The sequence below is a fragment of the Erithacus rubecula genome, assembly GCF_903797595.1.
Source record: "Erithacus rubecula genome assembly, chromosome: Z".
Taxonomy (NCBI): Eukaryota; Metazoa; Chordata; class Aves; order Passeriformes; family Muscicapidae; genus Erithacus; species Erithacus rubecula.
This window is the reverse complement of record NC_136661.1, coordinates 24967104-24987011: the sequence shown is the minus strand read 5'-3', so window position 1 is coordinate 24987011 and position 19908 is coordinate 24967104. Positions and strand designations below refer to the sequence as shown.

At 40.1% G+C, this 19908-nt stretch overlaps 1 protein-coding gene across 2 annotated transcripts in view; it reads left to right on the top strand.

Annotated features, from left to right (window-relative positions):
- Positions 1 to 412: 412 nt before the first annotated feature.
- DNAI1 (dynein axonemal intermediate chain 1) overlaps positions 413 to 19908 on the top strand; it is a 139178-nt gene continuing 119682 nt past the window's right edge. The window contains exons 1-7 of one of the 2 annotated variants that reach the window (XM_079329918.1): positions 413 to 548; positions 11879 to 11935; positions 13790 to 13876; positions 14787 to 14867; positions 16653 to 16779; positions 18132 to 18232; positions 19015 to 19167. In XM_079329918.1, the coding sequence (XP_079186044.1) occupies positions 516 to 548; positions 11879 to 11935; positions 13790 to 13876; positions 14787 to 14867; positions 16653 to 16779; positions 18132 to 18232; positions 19015 to 19167 (639 nt within the window). In that variant the 5' untranslated portion in view covers positions 413 to 515. The remainder of the gene's footprint in view (positions 549 to 11878; positions 11936 to 13789; positions 13877 to 14786; positions 14868 to 16652; positions 16780 to 18131; positions 18233 to 19014; positions 19168 to 19908) is intronic. The other variant, XM_079329917.1, reaches the window with a different exon arrangement.

The window sequence follows — 19908 nt, the reverse complement described above, 5'->3', positions numbered from 1 at the left end:
CGCGCTCGGGGCCCGGATGCTGGGCTCCGCTGCCCCGCCCCTTTTGAATACTCATGAAGGGCGGGAGCGCTATCATCGTTCGGTGACCGAATGGTGGTGTCCCTGCGGCTCCGCCTTTCCTGAATATTCATTTTAGGGCGTGACCGCTACAGCCAGTTTTGTGCCCGGTCACTCTGTTCCCCGGGACCTGCCCTTTCATTGAATATTCATGAGCGGGAGGGGCTCGATCACCAAGTCGAGTCCAAGCGGCTTCGTTCCCCGTGGCCCCGCCCCTTATTTGAATATTAATCAAGGGACGGGGCCCGCTGTCACTCTGCCTGGGTCGCGGCGCTCTGTTTGCAGCGGAGGCTGGGATGTACCATTCACTCCCTCGAGGGGACAGCGGGGGGGTTGGGGAAATGGCCGGGTCTACCTGCCACTTCCGGCGCGTTGCCATGGCTGCCGCCATCAACTTCCGGCGTGGCGGGTGGGCGCGGGACTGCGGCGGAGGGTGGCTGCTGCCGTGAGGGACGGCCATGCCCGCCAAGGCGGCCGACAAGCGCCGGAAGGTAAGGGCTTGCCGCACCCCCGTGGTGGCAACGCCGTGGTGACGTCACTGCATGTGCCGTGACGTCACATACGAATGGCGTCACTGCGGCGCCTCGCGGGAGGCGGCGGCCCATCATAGGGAACGTCGCTGTGCAACCCCGCTGCGACTATTGCTCTCGGCTTCTGCTCTGAGCTCTCTCCTTGGTGTGACACCAGCGGTGACGTCGACGTTCCCCAAACCGTCACCCGTGACGTCACAACCTGCAGACCAAGTCTTTCCCTCCGGGTTCGCAGAATCACAGAATCGTTAGGGTTGGAAGGGCCCTCTGAGATCACCCAGTCCAAGGCAGCGTCACCTGGAGCAGGTGACACAGGAGCATGTCCAAGTGGTGTTTGGATGTCTCCAGAGAGGGAGACTCCAGGACCTCCCTGGTCAACTGTTGCAGGGCTCTGCCACTCTCAGCTTAAAAAAGTTCTTCCTCAAGTTGAAGTGGAGCTTCCTGTGTTCTAGTTTATGGACACTGCTCTTTGTCCTGTCACTGGGTACCACTGAAAAGTGTCTGGCACCATCCTCTTGGCACCCATCTTTGATATATTTATATGATTAATAAGATCCCCTCTCAGTTTTCTCTTCTCCTGACTGAACAGGGTCAGCAGGGCATGAGGACATGCAGTGTCTCCTCATAAAAGCGATGTTTTGTACCCCAAATCATCTTTGTGGCTTTCACTGGACCCTCTCCAGTAGCTTCTTGTTTTTCTTGTGCTGAGGAGCTGTGGGACATGGCACTGCAGGTGTGGCCTGAGCTGGGCCCATGGAGGTGCAGGGTCAGCTCCCTTCCCGATGCACCAGCGGGTACCATTGGAGCACCGCGGGCACACTGCAGGCTCGGGTGACCCTCGTCACCTGCAATGCACCCAGGTCCTGCTAAGCACAGCTGAGGGGGTGGACTGAGAGCTTAGGTTGCCCCATAGAGCTGTAAACCACGGGGCTGGGGGTGGCAGTGGAGTCAGCCAGCACTGCCCCTCTTGGCCTTGGTGAGTCCTAGCTGCATTGTATTGTGTCACCCTGCCTCTTCTGCTGCCCGTGACTCACTGAGAGTTCTGTGGCATTTCGTAGAAATCTGTGGCATTACACAGCTGTTCAAACCAGCCTGTCACAAAGCTGCAGCACCTCTCTCTATCACCATGCTGTTCAATCCTGTGAGACTACAAAGTGCTCAAACATTGTCAGGCCATTTCATCACACTTCCAGCATGCAACACCCCTCCCAAGGCAGGTTCTAATGCACTCTGGGTGTCTCCAGCCTGCCTGAGGATCTCCCAGACACACTAAGCAGACAGGATAGAATCCTTTTTCTTAGAAATATAAAATAAAAAAAAATTAGTTATACTTAACTGTAAGTTTTTTCTCTTTCCTTTTGCTTTGCTATTTGGTCTTTACTCAGCTCAAGTAATGAAGAGGGTTCACTTGCTACCCCTCGTGGCCCTAACCCTACAGTGCTGTGGGGTTTGTGTCTGTGAGACCTCACTATATTCCTTAGGGCTCTGTATGGACATGTCTGCATGCATCCTATTTTAGGATGAAAAACTCAGATTAATTTGATTAATTCCTAGAACTTCTCTGCTACTGGAGTACCAAAGTGTTTGATGTAAGAGCAGATGATAAAACCCTTTTGTTAATGTGTTTAGATCAATCCCAACATACTTGATGATAGGGTTCATGGGAGGAGGGTTAGCAGAAATTTGAGCGAGAGGAATTAGAGACTCTGATGATCCTAGTAAGTACTAAAAAGTTCCAAGATACAAAGGACTTTATAAAGTTGTCAAAGGGCATAAACTCAGAATCAAAACCCACCTACAGTCCTAGATAATGAAGATATTTATGCTAAAATTGAAAAAAACCCCCATTGATAGTGACATGAACTAAACTGGGGATGAAATGCTTGCCCTGAATTTCAGTTACTTTTATTTTCAAAATTTACATATAAATATTATTATCATTTTCAGTAGCCATTATGTCAAATACTCTGAAATGGAGAGACTTTGATTGACATGTTTGAAAAACTTAATGTGCTGTAAAAGCATTCCTTTTATTTTAATGCTCTTGAAACATCATAAACTATTTAAACTCTGAGGATGTTTGGCTTTTTGCATAACTTTCATCACAATTACTTAAAAGGCAATAATTTTAACTTTTCCTGTATTGCATCTCCTATATTTGCCTTAAGCTTGTTAAATTGGATTGTTGTTTCTCATCCTTTTAACTGCTAGAATATTCTTGCAGTGGAGGAATTGCAAGGTTGACTACTGGCTCCAAGTCCAGAGGTTTTTGCCTCATTTTCCCTGTCTCAGAGTACACATGTCATCTCAGTGGGTCAAGGTTTAGATTCCAATTCTTGGCAAGAATTCTTCTGTAGTATTATGCTCTTTTTCCCTGTCCCTGTGCTTTTAATTCCTCTGCATTTTTATATATTGCTTTATTCTGCTCTTCCTCTTAGGTTTTTCACTGTTGACTGTTTTCACTTTGAAAATTTTCTTTCTGAGATTGTTCTTAAAGCTAGGATACTTATCTGTACACCTGTTCTCTATTACCATATATCACTTCCAGCTCCTCCTCTGCTTTCATAACTCCATGTTCTTCATATGCTTTGTGATTTTTTTTTCCTATTTTTTCTTCTCCCTTATGTGGGGGTTGTCTGCTCTTCATCTGTGCCTATCTTGTGTCTTCCTTCTCCTCTAACATCAGTTTATTGCTTTATTACACTCTTTTTTTTCTTTATCCAGGTGATTTCTGCCTCCAGCTCAGTCTCCAGCCACTTGATGGGAGAAAATATGTCAAAGTTGGGCTGATCATAAGAATTAAAGTCTGTGGTGTTCCAGATGGATTGCTTGACTTGTTCAAACCTTATTTATCAATGCTTGTAGGCTTTTATATGTTTGTGTATATTAGTAAGAAATGTCAGTGTTCAAATTCTTAAAATAGTGTTGTATGTCTGAATCTTTGTGCTCCCAATGCAGCTTTGGAAATAAAACCTATATTCTGTATATTCTGCACTTCAATAACCATTTCTTTCAGATCTGAAATGTGTTATGCACAATTGAGCTCAATAGCTTTTTTCGGGATGTGGAATTATGGAAAGGCATAATCCAACTTCCCTGCATCAGACTCAAGGGAATGGGTGACATGCTCTGCTTCCCTGAAAAAAGCATGGCAAACAGGACACTTGGAAGTATGGCATTAGAAACACTGACACATGTGGCATGTGCATGGACATGCAGAAAGTGTTAGGGTAGAGAACATCACTCTGCTGGTCTTGTGTCAGTCCCGTGTGTAGTCCCTGGATGATGAGAGAAAGTGGCTAGTGATTTTGAGATTGTTATTTTGATCATGTTGACAGGTTGGAAGTTTTTGTTTCAGATTTCTGTGCCTTTGCTATGTTGCTCAAGGAAAAACTTTGAATGAGCTGTGTAGAGCACCCTGTGCTAGAGCACCTCTGTGGCTGCACCCACCTCAAAGAGAAGCAAGATCTGGTTATAGTTCCTTAGCAGACCTTGCATACATTTGGTATTTAAAATACAAAACCAGACTGTTCAATTGTATTAGGATTAATCCCACTATCAGGAACATATCACTTAAGCAGTGTTAAGAAAGGGTCTAAATTAGGACAGAGAGGCATTTCTTGTCACTCTTGTGGTCTTGCACATGCACTGACATGGAAACAACTTCTTTGCTGTTTAGCAAGTCATAAAAGAAACAAATCGATTCTTCCCCCAAAGACAGAAAACAATGAGTCCCAGTTTTCTTTTTTAATATATTTTCTTTTTTTTTCTTTTCTTTTACTTTTTTCTTCCCCTGAGAAGGCTTTTAAGGTGCTTACTTGTTCTTAAACAAGCATTAAAACATCCATGGAGTATAAAACAAACATTCCATTTAGTTTTGCTCAGAAAACATTGTAGAATGCATTGGCAAATAGCTCTTAAATTAGCATCCCTAGTGTGTGCAAATAAATATCTGCTTCAGGGCAGGCTGGAAGTGTCTTTGTTTCCACGCTGTGATTTCTTGCTCCTTGTGCCAACTGGTGGTTTACTATGAAGTTTGCTAATATTCAAAACAGGAATAAAAAGCTAGCAGGAAACTTATTAAATAGTTCTACAGAAAAGCTAAGCTTAGCTGTCAAAATGTCTCTACCTCTTTCTTTTAGAATCCAACAAGCACATTACTACCTTACAAGTATATTACATTTTCCCCAGAATTCTAGTTAATCTCTGTTCTGTGCTGGAGAGGAAGTGGGAATAACTATCTCTGCTCAGGAAGATTAACTAAACTGAACAGGCATGTTCTATGCTCAGTCTTGTAGCCTGATTGTATTATGGTGACAGCTAGCATGGGGAGCAGAAAGTCTGCAGAAATGTCTCTTTAATGATATTAAAAAATAGGGTCTGGGTTTGTCATTTGCCCTGATGCGTGTTTCATTAATATTTAATCAATTTTCAGCTCTTGGAAAATTTCCTTAATATGAACTGACACCTCAGTTTGTCAGACTGACCAACCTGCATCATCCCTGCTACTGTGTTCTCTGTTATTTAAGGCTGGATCTGTGAATCTAGGTCTACTTGTCCACCCTTATGCTTTAAGCATAAGGAGAAATTTTACATTTCTCAAGGAGTCAGTGGGTAGTGGTGTCTGGCTCCTCACCATAGGGTGACTCATTAAAAGATCAAGTCTGAAGGGGACAGTTTAAGCTGGTAGTATGGGAGAAACCTGTACCAGTCAGCAAAGGCTGTAGTGACAGCCCTTATCCTGGATGGCAGCACAGTACATGTGGTAACAATCATTGCATCTCCTATTTGGATAGTCAGGGCTGGCCTTGGGGCTGAATCTGAGGAATAGACACATTTTTCCTGGAGGATTTCTGTGCTCATTAATTCAGGATTCAACCTGGTTTTAAATGAATACTGGCTCCTGAGAGTAAATTGCTGCTTCCTAGGTCACCAGGATGATTTATTTACCACAAGATTTGCCACTGACAAGTCAGAGGTTTTGTGCAACCAATTATGAAATAGTTGAAAAGTTGGACTCTAGAAAAAAGCAATTCAGAAGGAAACAGACTTGGAAAAAACTTCAGAGATGTTGCTATTCACCTAAGAATACCAAATAGCAATAGGTACTGAAAGTCCTGTCTGTTTTGTATAAATTTAGTTAATGAGTCTCAAATCAGCAATTAGTGACTGTCATGTCACCAACAAAAGGGACAGCAATGTGAAAAACATGTGGATAGAGTAAACAAGAAGAACAAGACCTGAATGTATGGTTGAGTGCAAATTTTTTATTTTCTCAATTGCAGGGTATTCTAGTAACATTACTAGGGGATTGAGGGCAAAGCTTCTGCTAAATATTGCATGTCTTTGATGTTTGTCCTCACCATTTTTTTTTATTTTTTTTTTTTTTAATGCAGAAATATCTCTTATGAAATGTCAGCCTGGTAGGGCTTTCTTTTGAAACTTTTTTTTTTTTTTTTGTCCCATTCACAGCAATATAGATCTTTAGAAAGTAGTCAGTAGTTTCTTCTTATTTTTGTTTTCCTATTTTATGACTACGGAAAAATTAAATATATATTACCCAGACCTTTTACCCAAATTACAATTGGAAATGCTTGTTGGATTGCTGAGCAGCAGGAAGACTCCCTGCTGAAGGACTTGATTTTGCAGCTATTTGTACCTCTGAGTGTCTTGTCTATGAGGGAACTGTGACAAGGGAAAGGAATTTTAAATGGCATTTAGAACAGCACTTTTCATCTGTTTCCTCTTTTCATTTTTATAATCTTGTTGGATTATGGTTATCTTTGCTGTAGTCAATAGTCAGTTTGTCTTGTAGCATAGTAGATGTCTGGCCCAGGGAAGAATTCCTAGGTGCTGCTGTTGTACACACCCTAGAAGAAAGATCTAGAAAGAAACAGTCACTTGGGTCTTCTGTAGCCTTCATTTAAGAACTGTGACAGCTACAGGCTTCTAATATCTTTTCGCTGTTGGTAATGTGGCAGTCTGTTAATTTTTTTAATGTAAGATAGTCATCAGAGAAAAACATGATTAGCCTCCATTAATTCTGACTCTGGCATTTTTCTCTGGAGCACTTGAACATGTCCCAGAGCGGTCAGAGTTACGATGGTGTCCTGGAGGTGAGAAAGTCCTTAATGTTTCCTGCCTGTTCCTTAGTTCCCTAGCAACCATGTCTCCTTTTTTTTGTCCTAATGTAAATTCCTCATGATTATTCACACTCCTATTCTTGTTAATTATGTTATAATTAAAGGCAGGGGTAGGAGCACATTAATTAGAAAGATTTTGGAATAGTGTTGATTATTTTTTCCTATAGCAAAAATATCTTATCTTTACCTAGGATTTGCTAAAATGTAGCTATTTGGGTTGAATAGTTCTTTGTTGGATGTCTGATTTATGCTATGGTTACAAAAAGCCCCCACCACTCTAGATGCTGAACAATATAAACCAATAATCTGTAGCAACATAACCTGAGAGGACTGAAGTAAGGCAGGAAACCTACAAAAAACAAAGTATGTGACTATGGAATTAAGCTGTATATCATAATGCTTGTGCCCAATGGGATGAAATGAATGTTTCCCTGGCAACCTTAAGTCTCACATTTTCTAAGTTCTGAATGCTTCTCTTTGAGATGTTAATAATAGTCTGTTAACTTTTTTCTGTAGCTAATGTGATACACAAAAATGTGCTTGAATTTTAAATATGGTTATGAAGGCAAGTTATTGTAAATGTCTTACTAGTGGATATACAGTCATTATGTTGATTCACGGTTATAATTTATTTTTTATTTGTATTGCAGATGTGTTCATGACCTCTTCCCTATTGTACAAACACTGTGTGATGTATTTTAGGTAGCTGTCAGAGCAAAAATATTACATTTTTAATCACAGTTTATGGGTAATGCATTGTTACAGTAAAAAGAAGAATGAGGAAGCAGTAACAATCTTTCTGAGCCATGGTGGCAGGACACAAACTACCTAGGTGGTATTGAGGACTTTTTATAGCTAATGTGGCAGAGAGAACTTTTAAGAAAAGGTATGAAAAGGGAAAGTCTGCTGGCTTTGGGAAGATTTATAGAGAACAGGAACTTGCAAAAATCCCCAGCAAAATAACAGAGTACAGATACACCAATAAAAAGGGATGTAAGGACTGCCCTTATCATCAAGCAGCACAGCAGGATTGTCTGTGCTATTATCTGAATTAGGAGACTGAGAAAAAGATTTTGTATTTTGACTGACTTATGTTTTCTCCCCAGCTTGCTTCTTGTAATAGTTTTAAACAGGTCTACTAGTTTTGATCACCTTCACCTACTTCTAATATTGTCAAAATACTAGGATTTCATCTTTCCTCAACTTATTTTTTCATCTCTATGCCACCTTCTAGCTGGATTCAAAAAGTTTGAGATACTTTGGAATAAACCAGCATAAATGGCAGTAGCAGGAACGATGCTTGCAGAGCAACGTATGTCTTTGCTTTTTGTGTTGACTTCTGTAAAGTACTGAGTCAAGTGGAGTTACAGGCTCCACCTCCACTTTCAGAAGTCCAGAATATCCAACAAATGAGTCATGCAACTTTTGCTGTTGTTGAAGTAGATCTCTGCATTGTGAGGGATGTTTTATCTGGCCAGGAGACGAGAGTTTTGCTGAATGACCCCAGAATAAGCTAAGCACCAGCTTCTTCTTAGACTGCTCCAGGTATGGCTGTCCTACCTTTGTGGAGCACACATGGAAAAAGCCCCAGACCCACACTGATCTCTGCATGTTGACTCACATCCTCCCACTTCAGGTTTATCATGTCTTTGGTGTGGGCTGTGTCCATACAGTGCAGCATTTGACGAAGGATCTGTGCCATAACAAAGTAGTTCTAATGCATAACTGTTCAGGTTAGAGGGAGTGGTTGGAGCTTCTTTAGTTCAAAATAACGGACATAATAAGTATAATTTTATATCCTGTCAGTCATGTTCTTGCTCCCTGTTGTAGGGAACTGCTTTGCTTAGTTCCAGGGAGCCCCAAAGCAAGCTGTCTCAGTCAGCAAGTAGAGACTGGTAGGAAAGCAGGGAGCATAATGAATGGAGAAGGCTGTTAAATCTCACTGACAGATGCAATGAAGCCTCATCCTTGAACACTCTCTGCCAGACATACACAACAGCCATCCTTTGATAAGGTTAGAAACATGCATAGAATCAAAGGTAAGACTTTCAGAGACAGGTTCTGTATTTTGCAATAGTCTGTAAACTTTGTTGCATTCAAAATCTTGTGTGTGAGCAAAGAGAAGGCACAACTTACAAAACTAAAGGTTTCATGTGAGTGTGACTGAAATTTTAGTCTCAACATTCTGGTCAGTACACGTGTATTCATTACTGAAAATAAGAAATATGTCTGTTAAAAAAAAATCATTAATAATGATGCTGTGGTTAAAATTGTTACATGAAAACTTCTTAGTTTCTACCTCTTTTCTGGTATTGTGCTTATCCTTCTTCCAGTGCTCTGACTCCTAAAGTTGATGGTTTGATTTTGCTGCTGGTGGTGGTGTTGGTGGGGCTGTTATGATAAGTTGTCAGCAACTGTAGACCTTCATAGGGGAGAATAAGATGTCCATTTTGATGGTTTCTTCTTTACCTGGAGTTTATTTTGTATGTTAGCTAATTTATTTTTACACTTCTCTTTTTCCATTGATCTGATGCTCCACGTTGCACCTGGTATTACTGCACATTGTGCTTTTTCAGTGTGCTAGATATTATTTTTTGTCTTCTTTGCTACCCTAAACCAGATTATCTTCAGTTCCTCTGTCTGCAGGTCTGCAATTCTCTAACTGGCCAGTGTTTAGATACTTATAGCTGTGGGGTGCATGATGTCATGTATGTGCCCTACATCTTATCATCTCCTTCCTGTACTCCTCCATGACATATCCTGAGTCTCTTCAGCTTCTCTCCATCATACCAGGCCTGATGAAATGTTACATCATTAAATTCCAGTGATAAAACCATGATAGTACTGTACAAAGACAAGGGAAATAGAGCCAACTACACAGGTCCCTGGTTGATTAGGAAAATTGTTCATGTTCTACTCTACAAACTCTTTATGCTATGGGGAAGCAGGTCAGGGTTTGTGCTGTTTCCTTCTAGTGCACTCATAGAGCTAGCATTTCTTTGGTCCCACTTTTGGATTTTAATACTGTTGCAGATATTTATTCACAAATGGCTGTTCATATTATGTTATTTGAAATCTGTGCACCTGCTAAAACTAATTATCCTCAGGCTGCTAATGGATAAATACTTTTGTAGACCCATTTACAAAGGATAATAGGAAGTAGACTTTGTTTCATGCTTAAGAATTTGATTTTGATTTGGATATGAATAAAATTCTGCTCTGAAAATCTGTTTAAGTCACATCTGTTTAAGTAAGAGGGTCCTTGTCATAGAGAATCCTGTTTCCCATTGCCAAACAATCACATAGGGGAGACAAGTCAACTGTGTGATCAAGTCATCTCAGTAGTGGGTGTGACATGGGACATCTTAGCTTCTCTGCTCTGCAATCAGCCCATTGTGGAGTAAATAAAATATTATAACTTTTATTTTTTCCACCTGCATCACAAAAATTTATATTTCAAAGTAAGGCACATTTTCTAAGCATAGAAGTGTATTGTTCTGCTCATTGTTCTGCTCATAGCTTTTAATATGTATGTTCTGGAATAAAGATAATCCCTAATGCCTTGTTAGTAACAGCAGTTTTATGTGTCTTAGCTTGTACAAAGAGAAAGAACACAGAGACACAGTCTCACATTTTTGCTGAACTTTGTTCTTCTCTGAAAATATTTCTTTTCTGAATTCTTATTGTCAAGTGTTAACAAGTAATGGGGCTTGATGAACAATGCTTGGGGATTCTGGGTCAAAGTCTTTATGACTGCTTAATTGTTTAATACATAGAAAGTAGGAGGTAGAAGAGAATATTTCATTTTCATAGTGAGAGGGAATCACAAGGGGAGTGTAGGGATCTCTGTGGAGGCTTGTGCTCCTGAAAGTGTTCTTAAGACATATGAACGACAAGAGGAAGAATAGATATTGTGATAAAGCTGGGCTTTTCAGATGAAGAACTGGGAAACCAGATGAGAGAAACAAATGGGCGATTTAAAAAGCAAGCAGTGATTCTTTGCATTACCATGTAGCAGTACTGCGGGTGTCCTTGCTGTGGAAGTTGGGCATGCTAAAAATGTGCATGGATTCCAAAATCACGGAATAAATTTGTGGAGAAAAAGGTTCACTGATATGAAAAAAGAAAGTATAGCATTTCTGGTTCAAGTCCCTATGGCAAGCTAAGAGGTCATCCTGGAGGGAATAGAATAGATGCCTTGTTTTCAACAGTATTGGTGAGAGATGCTTGACTAGGTGGACCTTTGATCTGAACTGAAAGGCATACTCTAATGTTCTTCTGAAAAAGTCAATCTTGCTCTCCCAGCCCTACATCTTCCTTCCCTCTTGTATCCCCTTCTTTTCTGTCACAAAATCAAACAGTTTTTTCCAAGTAACTCCTCTGCTTTTTTTGTCCATACCATCAAATGTATTTGTGATCCATCCTGAAACTTTCCTTTCCAAGGTTTCTAATATTGTTTCCTTTGTTTGATTTATCAAGTCTCTTTGTTCCTTTAAGGTACATGATTCTGTCTATCCCTCAGCATCTCCTCAAAAGGTTCCTCTTCATTTCCTCTCCCACTTTCTGTTAAATTTTCACAGAGGTTTGTCAGTGGTATCCTTCTGTTACTCCTTGACTCTGGGTAGGGTAGTCTTCCTCTGTAAGGCACCATATAAACAATTATTTGTTTTCCTTAAAGCCTGTCATAATAAATGTTCTGTGCTTTCATGTGTGGAGGGATGTTGACAGTGGTTAATTTCCCAGCTTTTCATCAGTGTTTTCCATGTTTTCGCAGTGCTCATGGCTTTGTGGGTGTAGATCTACTGCCTTTGGCTCCCTGTGCCATGCAAGCACTTGGGACAGAAGCAGCCTTTTAATGTGTTTGACCAAGGCACTAAAATGTGTGTATGACATTTGGGTGTATCACAGACTAGGACAGACTAGTAGCATTTTACTAGAACAGAGTCTGTCATTTCTTCATGCTGAAATATCATTGTCCTGTGTTATGAAAGTGACTGTCTTTCCTTGAAATAATTTATAGACAGAATGCTGGTATACTCAGCTTTTAAATTATACCATTGGAACAAACATCAAACTTTTATTCTGCTTTGGTTAAATTTGGAAAAATGGTGCTTTGAAAGTTTACATTTGGATGTGTTCTCACTTTAGGGCCAAGGTGCACCTTCAGGAGGAAAGGCAGGAAAAGCTGGTAAAGCTAAAAAACGGGTAAGATTCTCAAGTTTTAAATTTTTTTTTCTTTTTTTCCCCTTTTTTTAGCTGAGATACAAAAAAGATTTTGTCTGAACAATGAGATTTTTTTTTTTAAAGCTCAATTTTAAAAAAAAAAAATCAATTGATTCAGCAGTAAGAGGTTGTTGTAGGTTTCCACTGAGAAGGGTAAGGAAGTTAGGACGAAAAAATATCACCTGGAACAAAGACACAATTTGGGTAGAATGCAATGTGAAAACAAATAAAATGTTTGGGGTGTGAATTCCAAAATACAAACTGACTCACTGAGAAAAAACTGCCTGCTTAGTTTAGAAAATTCAAAATATAGCCCATATTCACTTAACAATGTACAAACCTTCGGGAAAATAGCCTTGACTTCTTTGACACACTATAATGTTTTTTTACTGTTGGGCAAATAAATTATTAGAATACCCTGATTTAATATACCTTCCTCTTACTTAGCTCCATTGACAGGAATGGAGGAACAGTCTACATGCCTTTAAACAGGCATGTTAATAAACAGTTTTTCACTTTCTTGGGACAAATCACAGTCTCATTTAATGTTCCTCTTTTCACCCTTTAAAAATTGAAAGTTATTTACTTTTAAATGAAAATCATATATAAAATTGTTAAAAGCACAGTACTTCATATATGATTCGCCTGAGAAAACAGCCACTGACAACTAACTGGCATCATATTATGTGTGACAAATGCCCTGCAAGCAGATGTTCATGTGGGCAGCATTAAATCACAAACAACTGTTCGCAGTCATCGTCTCTTGTGCATCGGAGTGCCTGACCTTCCTTACAGCTTGCCTTATTTCAGCTCCCTTAGGGAAAGAAATAAGGCTGCAGCCTGTAACTTTCCCTGGGCTCGTGAAATATTCAAAATTCTCTGTTACTTTCAGCCACTGCAAATTTTGACACAGCCTTGTGCTTTTTACCTTTGTGGTGCTCTGCAGGTAGCAAAGCATTGCTGGGTCCAGCCTCTGTAGCTTCAGCCATAAGCTGTACTTGCACCTTGGACTCATCCTCAGCTTTTTTATGGCTAAATTTACCAGATTGGTAAAGTTAGCAGGCCTGAGAGAACTGTATTTACAAGAATGATTGATTTATTTTAAATCAAAATATTACATTTTGAACCAGGGGAGAAATTTTACCTGGAGCAGTTAAGCACTTTAATCAGCAGCTTTGTCTTCTGACAGATTTTTTTTTTTTTAAGAACAATTAATTGAAATTCATTCCTGCAGTGATTCATTTTCTTTTTAATGACCTTATATCATGACATCCACCCAATGCTAGCCCAGGAAGAGCAGCAGGCTATTGTTGGGAGAATGGAGACAAGCAGGTCTTTGCAAGAAATTGGTTAACATTCCTCCAGGAGCTACATCCCTGCAGCTTTGCATTTCAAACTAAATTCTAAGAGTAGCCTATAGAATAACACATCAGGAGTAATTGCAGGTTCTTTTCTTATGCCCTTGAGTAGTCCTTAAGTCCTATAATACCCTTGGGTATTACGTGGCAAGGGAAACAGAATTGCCAACTTTTAAATGGAGAGTGAAGTGGAATCACTTGAGTTTTCTTGTTGGAGTTAATCCAGTTTTGTGGCAGGACAGGAATTATCTTCAGACTGCAGCTCCTGCAACGCACTAAACTCTTGCTGGCAAGTGTAGCCGTATGAAAATCTTCACATTTTGACCTGCCATTTGTGATGATCTGCTCTGCTCAAAGCATTGATGCGTGGGGGAATGTTGTTTTTATCTCTTTGCTCTGTGCCTCAAAAAGTACTGCTTTGGCAAGGAGCAAACCTGTCAGTCTTGTGGCATTACTGAGATTGTTATTCCTGTTCTAGGAGGAAGAAACATCTGAAACAGGAGAGGATGGATTGACAGCAAGGGCTGTAGTCAGATCCCCAGATCAGCTGAGGCTAACTGAAGCTGTGAGTAAAGCAATGCCTGTCTTGTCATTGTACATTAGTTATGTACAAAACTCCATAAACAGAAGCCTACCTATTGGTTTTGGAGGAAATTCTGCATGAGTAAAACTCCAGTACTTGTTGAAGTATAGTGTCTGCAGTACCAGCTGATATGGCTTCAACAGGAAAACAGGGAGAATGTGCTTTGAAACCCAATTCTGGGATAAGTAGGGCCTGGAGCTATACAAAAGGGAATATGAGTCTGGGGCTTCACTCAGTTAGGGAGGACCCAGAGCCAAGCCTGAGCTTTTTCTGGTGCCTGTGTACAATGCACAGGATAGAGAAGCGTCCTACAATATTATTGCTATTTCTTCCCAGATTGGTTTAATAGCACTGCAGTTGGTCACTCTTCCAACTGCAGTTGTTTTCCTCTTCTCACTGCCTTATGAAATTCAAGTATTGTTCCCTGTCCTTAAACTAGTTGGGAAGCTTTATGTACATCCCCCAACTCAGGCAGTAAAAACAGATAACAGCTGTATTTTTTTTTTTTTTTTTGTTCACAGTGACCAATCCTGAAAGTACTGCTACTGGGCTTATTGTTGATTTTTGGACAGTGTAAATTTTAAAGATGCAAGTTGTCTGTTTCACCCTGTAGAATGCAGCTAGCATTTTTCAAGTGCTACCATATCTTAGATAAGAGCTAAAACCAGGCAAGCCCATTGAAATACTGTGGTATGAAGCAGGATGACTGTTCTGGATTTCACTCTCATCCAGGTTTGCCCCAAGCACTGCTCTTGTGGTGGCATCACCTGCAGATGAGGTATCTGCAATGAACTGGACATCACAGAACTGAGCATAAGCATGATTTTTGTTGCTGTACATTGTATTAGTAGTGCAGTTTTATTTACAATACTATTTTGTTTCTATTGCAAAGGAATTAAAAGCAGAAATTACACGTACCTTGACAGCTGATAATCCGCATCTTCCCCGGGATATTGTCAGATTCAGCTTTACAGTAAGTGTGGCATGACCCATAAAACCAGAATTTTTTGCAATTAATTGTTTTTGTGTTTTCCTTTGGTTTATAGCCAGGTAAATTTTCTTTCAATGTGGCTAAATCTTATTACATATTTATTGCCAGAGGTTCTTAAAGGGTTTCCATAGAGGGTAAAAGTCTAAAAGCATTGATGCATTTATTCAGAAATAGGATATCACAATTACAGAACAAGATCTGTCAATGAAAGTAATTAATGCAGCTAATCTCAGGTAGTTATTTTTCCCCATTCTATGGTGGTTAAAGGACAAAAGGCAAAGCTTTTCTCATTCTGTAAGAATTATGTCTCAGTATCCTCATATGAAGATTGAATTATAGGAGAGCTCAAAAATGTGTTTTGTGAAATCACTGACAAACTTTATTCATGATGAGTAGGAGTGAGCAACAGACAGCCAGAAAATATCCAAGACTTGCATTTACATTTATATGTGCAGGGCACATGCTGTGTTACCCTGGAGCAGCCTTCTCTCTCTACCATATACAGCCAGCAACACAGGCAATCACATGGGTGGGGTGATGCCTTTGCCTTCCACTCCTCCCTGGGAAGGATTATACACTCTGAAAGAAGGGGTATGGGGACAGCTCCTCCAACTCTGGCATTGAATTATTCCCAACTTTAGGCAGGTGTCCTGGTTTAGTCCTAGCTGGCCACTAAGCCCCATACAACCATTCACTCACTCTCCTATGGTAGGACAAGGGAGAGAATCAGTGGAGTAGAAGTGAGAAAACTCGTGGGTTGGGATGAAGACAGTTTAATAAGGAAAGCAAAAGCTGTGCAAAGCAAGATGAGGAATTAGTTCACCACTTGAGGCAGATATTCAGCAATCCCTAGGAAAGCAGTACTCCAGGTCATTTAATGGTTACTTAGTAAGATACACTCATCATTCCAAACGTCCCCTCATTCTTCTTCTTCCTCTCAGCATTCTTCTTCCCCCAGATTTACATGCTAAGTATGGCACCATATGGTATGGAATATCCTTGTGGTCAGATGGGTGAGGTAGTGGTGAGGTGGGTGGGGAACAGAACTTTGTGCAAGTGCTGCTCACCAATAACCAAAACATCCCTGTGTTATCAACACTGTTTTCAGCACAAATCCAAAATACAGCCCCTAAGTAGCTATTGTGAAGAAAATGATCCCTGTCAAAACCAACATCTAAGGGAAGAGAAAACCAAGCAAAATTATTCCCAAGTCTGTATCACCTCTGTGCTACTTTACTTGTTTCACCAACCATTACACAATTCCAGAGAAAGGAAATCAGTCTTGTGGAATCAAATAAAGCACTTCTATTTGGAGCTGAAGTTTTCCACATTTATGGTATATAGACAGGCGATCAGTAATCCATATCTTCAAATTCTCCACAATGACTGAAGTGGGTTTAGTGGTATGCTGTGATTGACATAGTAGGCAATTAAATATGTAAGAAGAAGCTATTGAAGCACTTGTGTTCTTTGGTGGCTTATAATTGCTTATAGATGCTGTTCAAACTAAATTATACAGATTGAGATGTTCTTTACTGTGAAGATGGTGAGGCTGGAACCTGGAACAGGTTGCCCAGAAAAATTATGGATTCTGAAACCCTGGGAGTGTTCAAAGCCTAGTTGGATGGGGCTCTAAGCAACCTTTAGGCTAGGGAAAGTTGTCCCTGTACAGGGCAGGGAGGTTACAATAAGATGTTCCTTAAGATCCCTTATAATCTAAACCATTCCAGGATTCTATGATTTTTTTTTTGGGTTTTTGTTTTGTAGGAACGAGCATACATGCTAGTGGATGATATGGATCAAACAATCATTCACTTCACCTTGAATGGATATTTGATACACAAAGATTCAGATGAAGGCAGACGCCAGAGTATCAGATCAAGCACTGAAGCAGGTAGCTTTATTGTCTGAAATCACAATAATTTTCAGATAGGCACTGGTTCCTCTTATTTAACACAATGGAATGATCATGATGCATTACCATAGAATTAAATGGCTCCTACTTTGGTTTGTATTCTTGCTGGCAATCAAAATTAGAAAAATAATCAGCCAAATGTTTGCTGCAGACTAGAAAATGGTGTGTGTTTTTTGAGTAATTTGAACACTAAGACAGAAATTTTCAGTTATTTGGTGTCTTTTAAATGTATTTTGCTACCATTAATGTCTAAACTATTTAGCCTGCTCTGAAAATTTCAGGCATTATTTAAAGTATTAAAGCAGAAATATTTGGAATCTGGATGATTATTCAGGAAACTAGCACATGCATGATCAATTCTTGAATTCTTACCAAGATATCTACTTTCAGACAATGTGAGGTACAAAACCCTGAACTACTTGCACCTTTGATCTGAGCTATGATCAACACTCTTAGGTGTTCTGATACACCGACCGGAGACAAAAGTCCTGTTATTAGTAGAGAGTTCTAGGTCTGAATTTTCAGTGGGGGAGGATGTACTGGCTCCTGATTTAATTGTATTTCTGTTCTTTGTGAAGGGGGATGAGTGTTCTGTCAAGGTGGTAAATGCCAGGCACAATAACAACACTGGGTGAGCAAGCTCTTGAGAACAGTTCTTACTTGGAGCTTCTGAAGATCAGTGCCTCCTTTATTTAACATTTAGCAAATGATGTATGATGATTTGAGGTTGGGCAAAATGCTTAATGGGATCTTCAGTGCCATGAAATCATGGATTTTTGGCAGTGCTTTTTGTAGATTCCAAACCAATTAGTTTCAATTGGCTCGATGGTAGCATGGCTACACAGTCAACACTGTGACTGGAATGTAGACATCCATCATTCTCTAATAAGACTAGTATATTAATTTTTATCCATGTAAATAAGAACAACCATGTTATAACTTCTGTGTGCCTTGGAAACATTCTTAGTAGTTGTACATAACTGAAGACATTTCTGAAGGATAGAAAGGTCTGGAGCTGAAGGGATACCCAGAAACAGTTACTCAGATCAGAAACAGGTTACAGAAATTTGCTCTGAGTCAAAATGTTTATTTTTATTTCAGTTCCTCGAGAAGTACTGCAGATGAATTCTAGAAATACCATTGTCACTTTTTGTGGTTTTGAGCAAACAATTGTTCTCCAGAGTGAGGATTTGTTACTGTGTTTCCTAATGAGACAGCATTAGGAAAGGATACATATGTATATCAATGTTCCAGAAGACAGAGGATCTGTAGAATATTGGATAAGATAGCCTATTATTCTAGGCTTATTCACATATCCTTTGTGTCATCAGAGCAGGCTCCTGTTGAGGAGGAAGAAGCTCCTGTGGAGGCTTCTGCTGAGGCAACTGAAGAGGCAGAGACTAAAGATGAAGAACCCACAGTAGAAGCTGAGGTAATTCTCTATAATGAGCTAAGAGCCATCCATTTTATTTTTAGCATTAGCTTTTAAATTACATTACTATAAAATGTGTCTGCTTCTGTGGTTGATTCTTTTATGTCTGTCAGTGCTGTAGGTGAGAACCTACAGGTTCTGCTGGGCAGCTGTGGTCCTGCTGGCATTTTTCAAGTGTAGAAGCTGAGTAGGGGAATCATACCAGATCTGTCTTTATCCAGATATTATATCAAAACGAAGTGTAACTTCCTGAGATCTGGAATTTTCCTGGACACTATGTCCATTGGTGAAAAGCAAAATCTGAAGGGGTGAAAGCAGCAGGCATAACTGAATGAAAGAAGTAGTGGCCCAATTTAAAGGCAGTTGGCTGACAGGAAAGGAATAGCCTGTGAGAAGTTTGCTCTTATCCACACAGTGTCAGAATACACTGTGTCAGGTTTTCAGGTGAAACTTGTTGTCTGGTAAGGAAATGAAAACACAGGATAATGGGACTCTAAAAAATCTCCATGAGTCCATTTTACCAAAGGCAATTGTGCTATATTATCTCTCTCATGTCAGGTTTTGTTTTAAAGCAGTTTCAGTTCCTGAATGTCTATATTCCCATTCAAATATCATTTCAGCATCTTCTTGATCTGAGTCTGGAAGTCTCCTAATTTGTATCTTAAATACTGAGTCTTCAGTTGCAGTCGCCTTCTCTAGGCAGCAGAAATTCAGCAGTTTGAGAAGAAGGAAAGAGAAAACTGGTTGTCTCAGGATGTAGTCACCCCTGTATTTTTTTGCAGGCTGCAGAAGAGGGAGAAAGGGAAAAAGCAGCTGAAGCAGCTAAGGCAGCAGAGGCAGAAGAGCCTCTTCCCCCAAAACAGCCAGAGAAGAAGCTTGCAAACCAGTTCAACTTCATTGAGAGAGGTTCAGCTACATACCACTATCCTCTGCGGGTATGTTGTTGTTTCCTTCAGTTGGAGGAGGGCATGTAGATCACCTGTTTGTGTCATATCCTGTGATGTGTCCATACTATTAGGAAAAAAGGTATAGTGGTTTTACTACTGTAAAATATTTGGTATGATGAAAATGGTGACAGAATATTTCTTGCCTCATGAACTCTTGGAGAGCCTACAAAAGTTTTGATGCTACTGTAAATCCATAAGCCTTTACTTGGATATGATACTTTTCATGTTTATTTTCTCATCTGGAAAAGTACGGAGAAATGTTAGGGTAGCAGCTGAGTACTTGAAATGTCCGAAAGCAATTTTTATTTGTCACTGTGTACTTTTATGGTCTTGTACTTCAATTCTTATTAATGGAGCAGAAATATAAGTTTCCTATAGGACAAATGTGTTTGTTCTTGCATTAAGCATGGGTACTAGAGAAACAAACTTACATAATCATGGTAAATCTGTACTTCTTGTACATGGTATATCTCCCTCCCACTCTGCATGCACTTTCCAATAAGTACAGACCCAAACCCTTATGTTCCCTCCCTAAGCCTTTTGCTGAACCTACAGCCGTTCCCTCTGAGCATGTTTTCATGGGGTCTTCTGACTGAGCAATCCTGGTGATGTTGGGTCCTGATGGTGTGCTCAAAAAGCAGTTTCCTACATCATACAGGTTTCAGAGAAAAAATTATTTTGTTTTCCTTGCTACAATTGGAGTGCATGTTTCCCCAAAGGGCCTGTCTG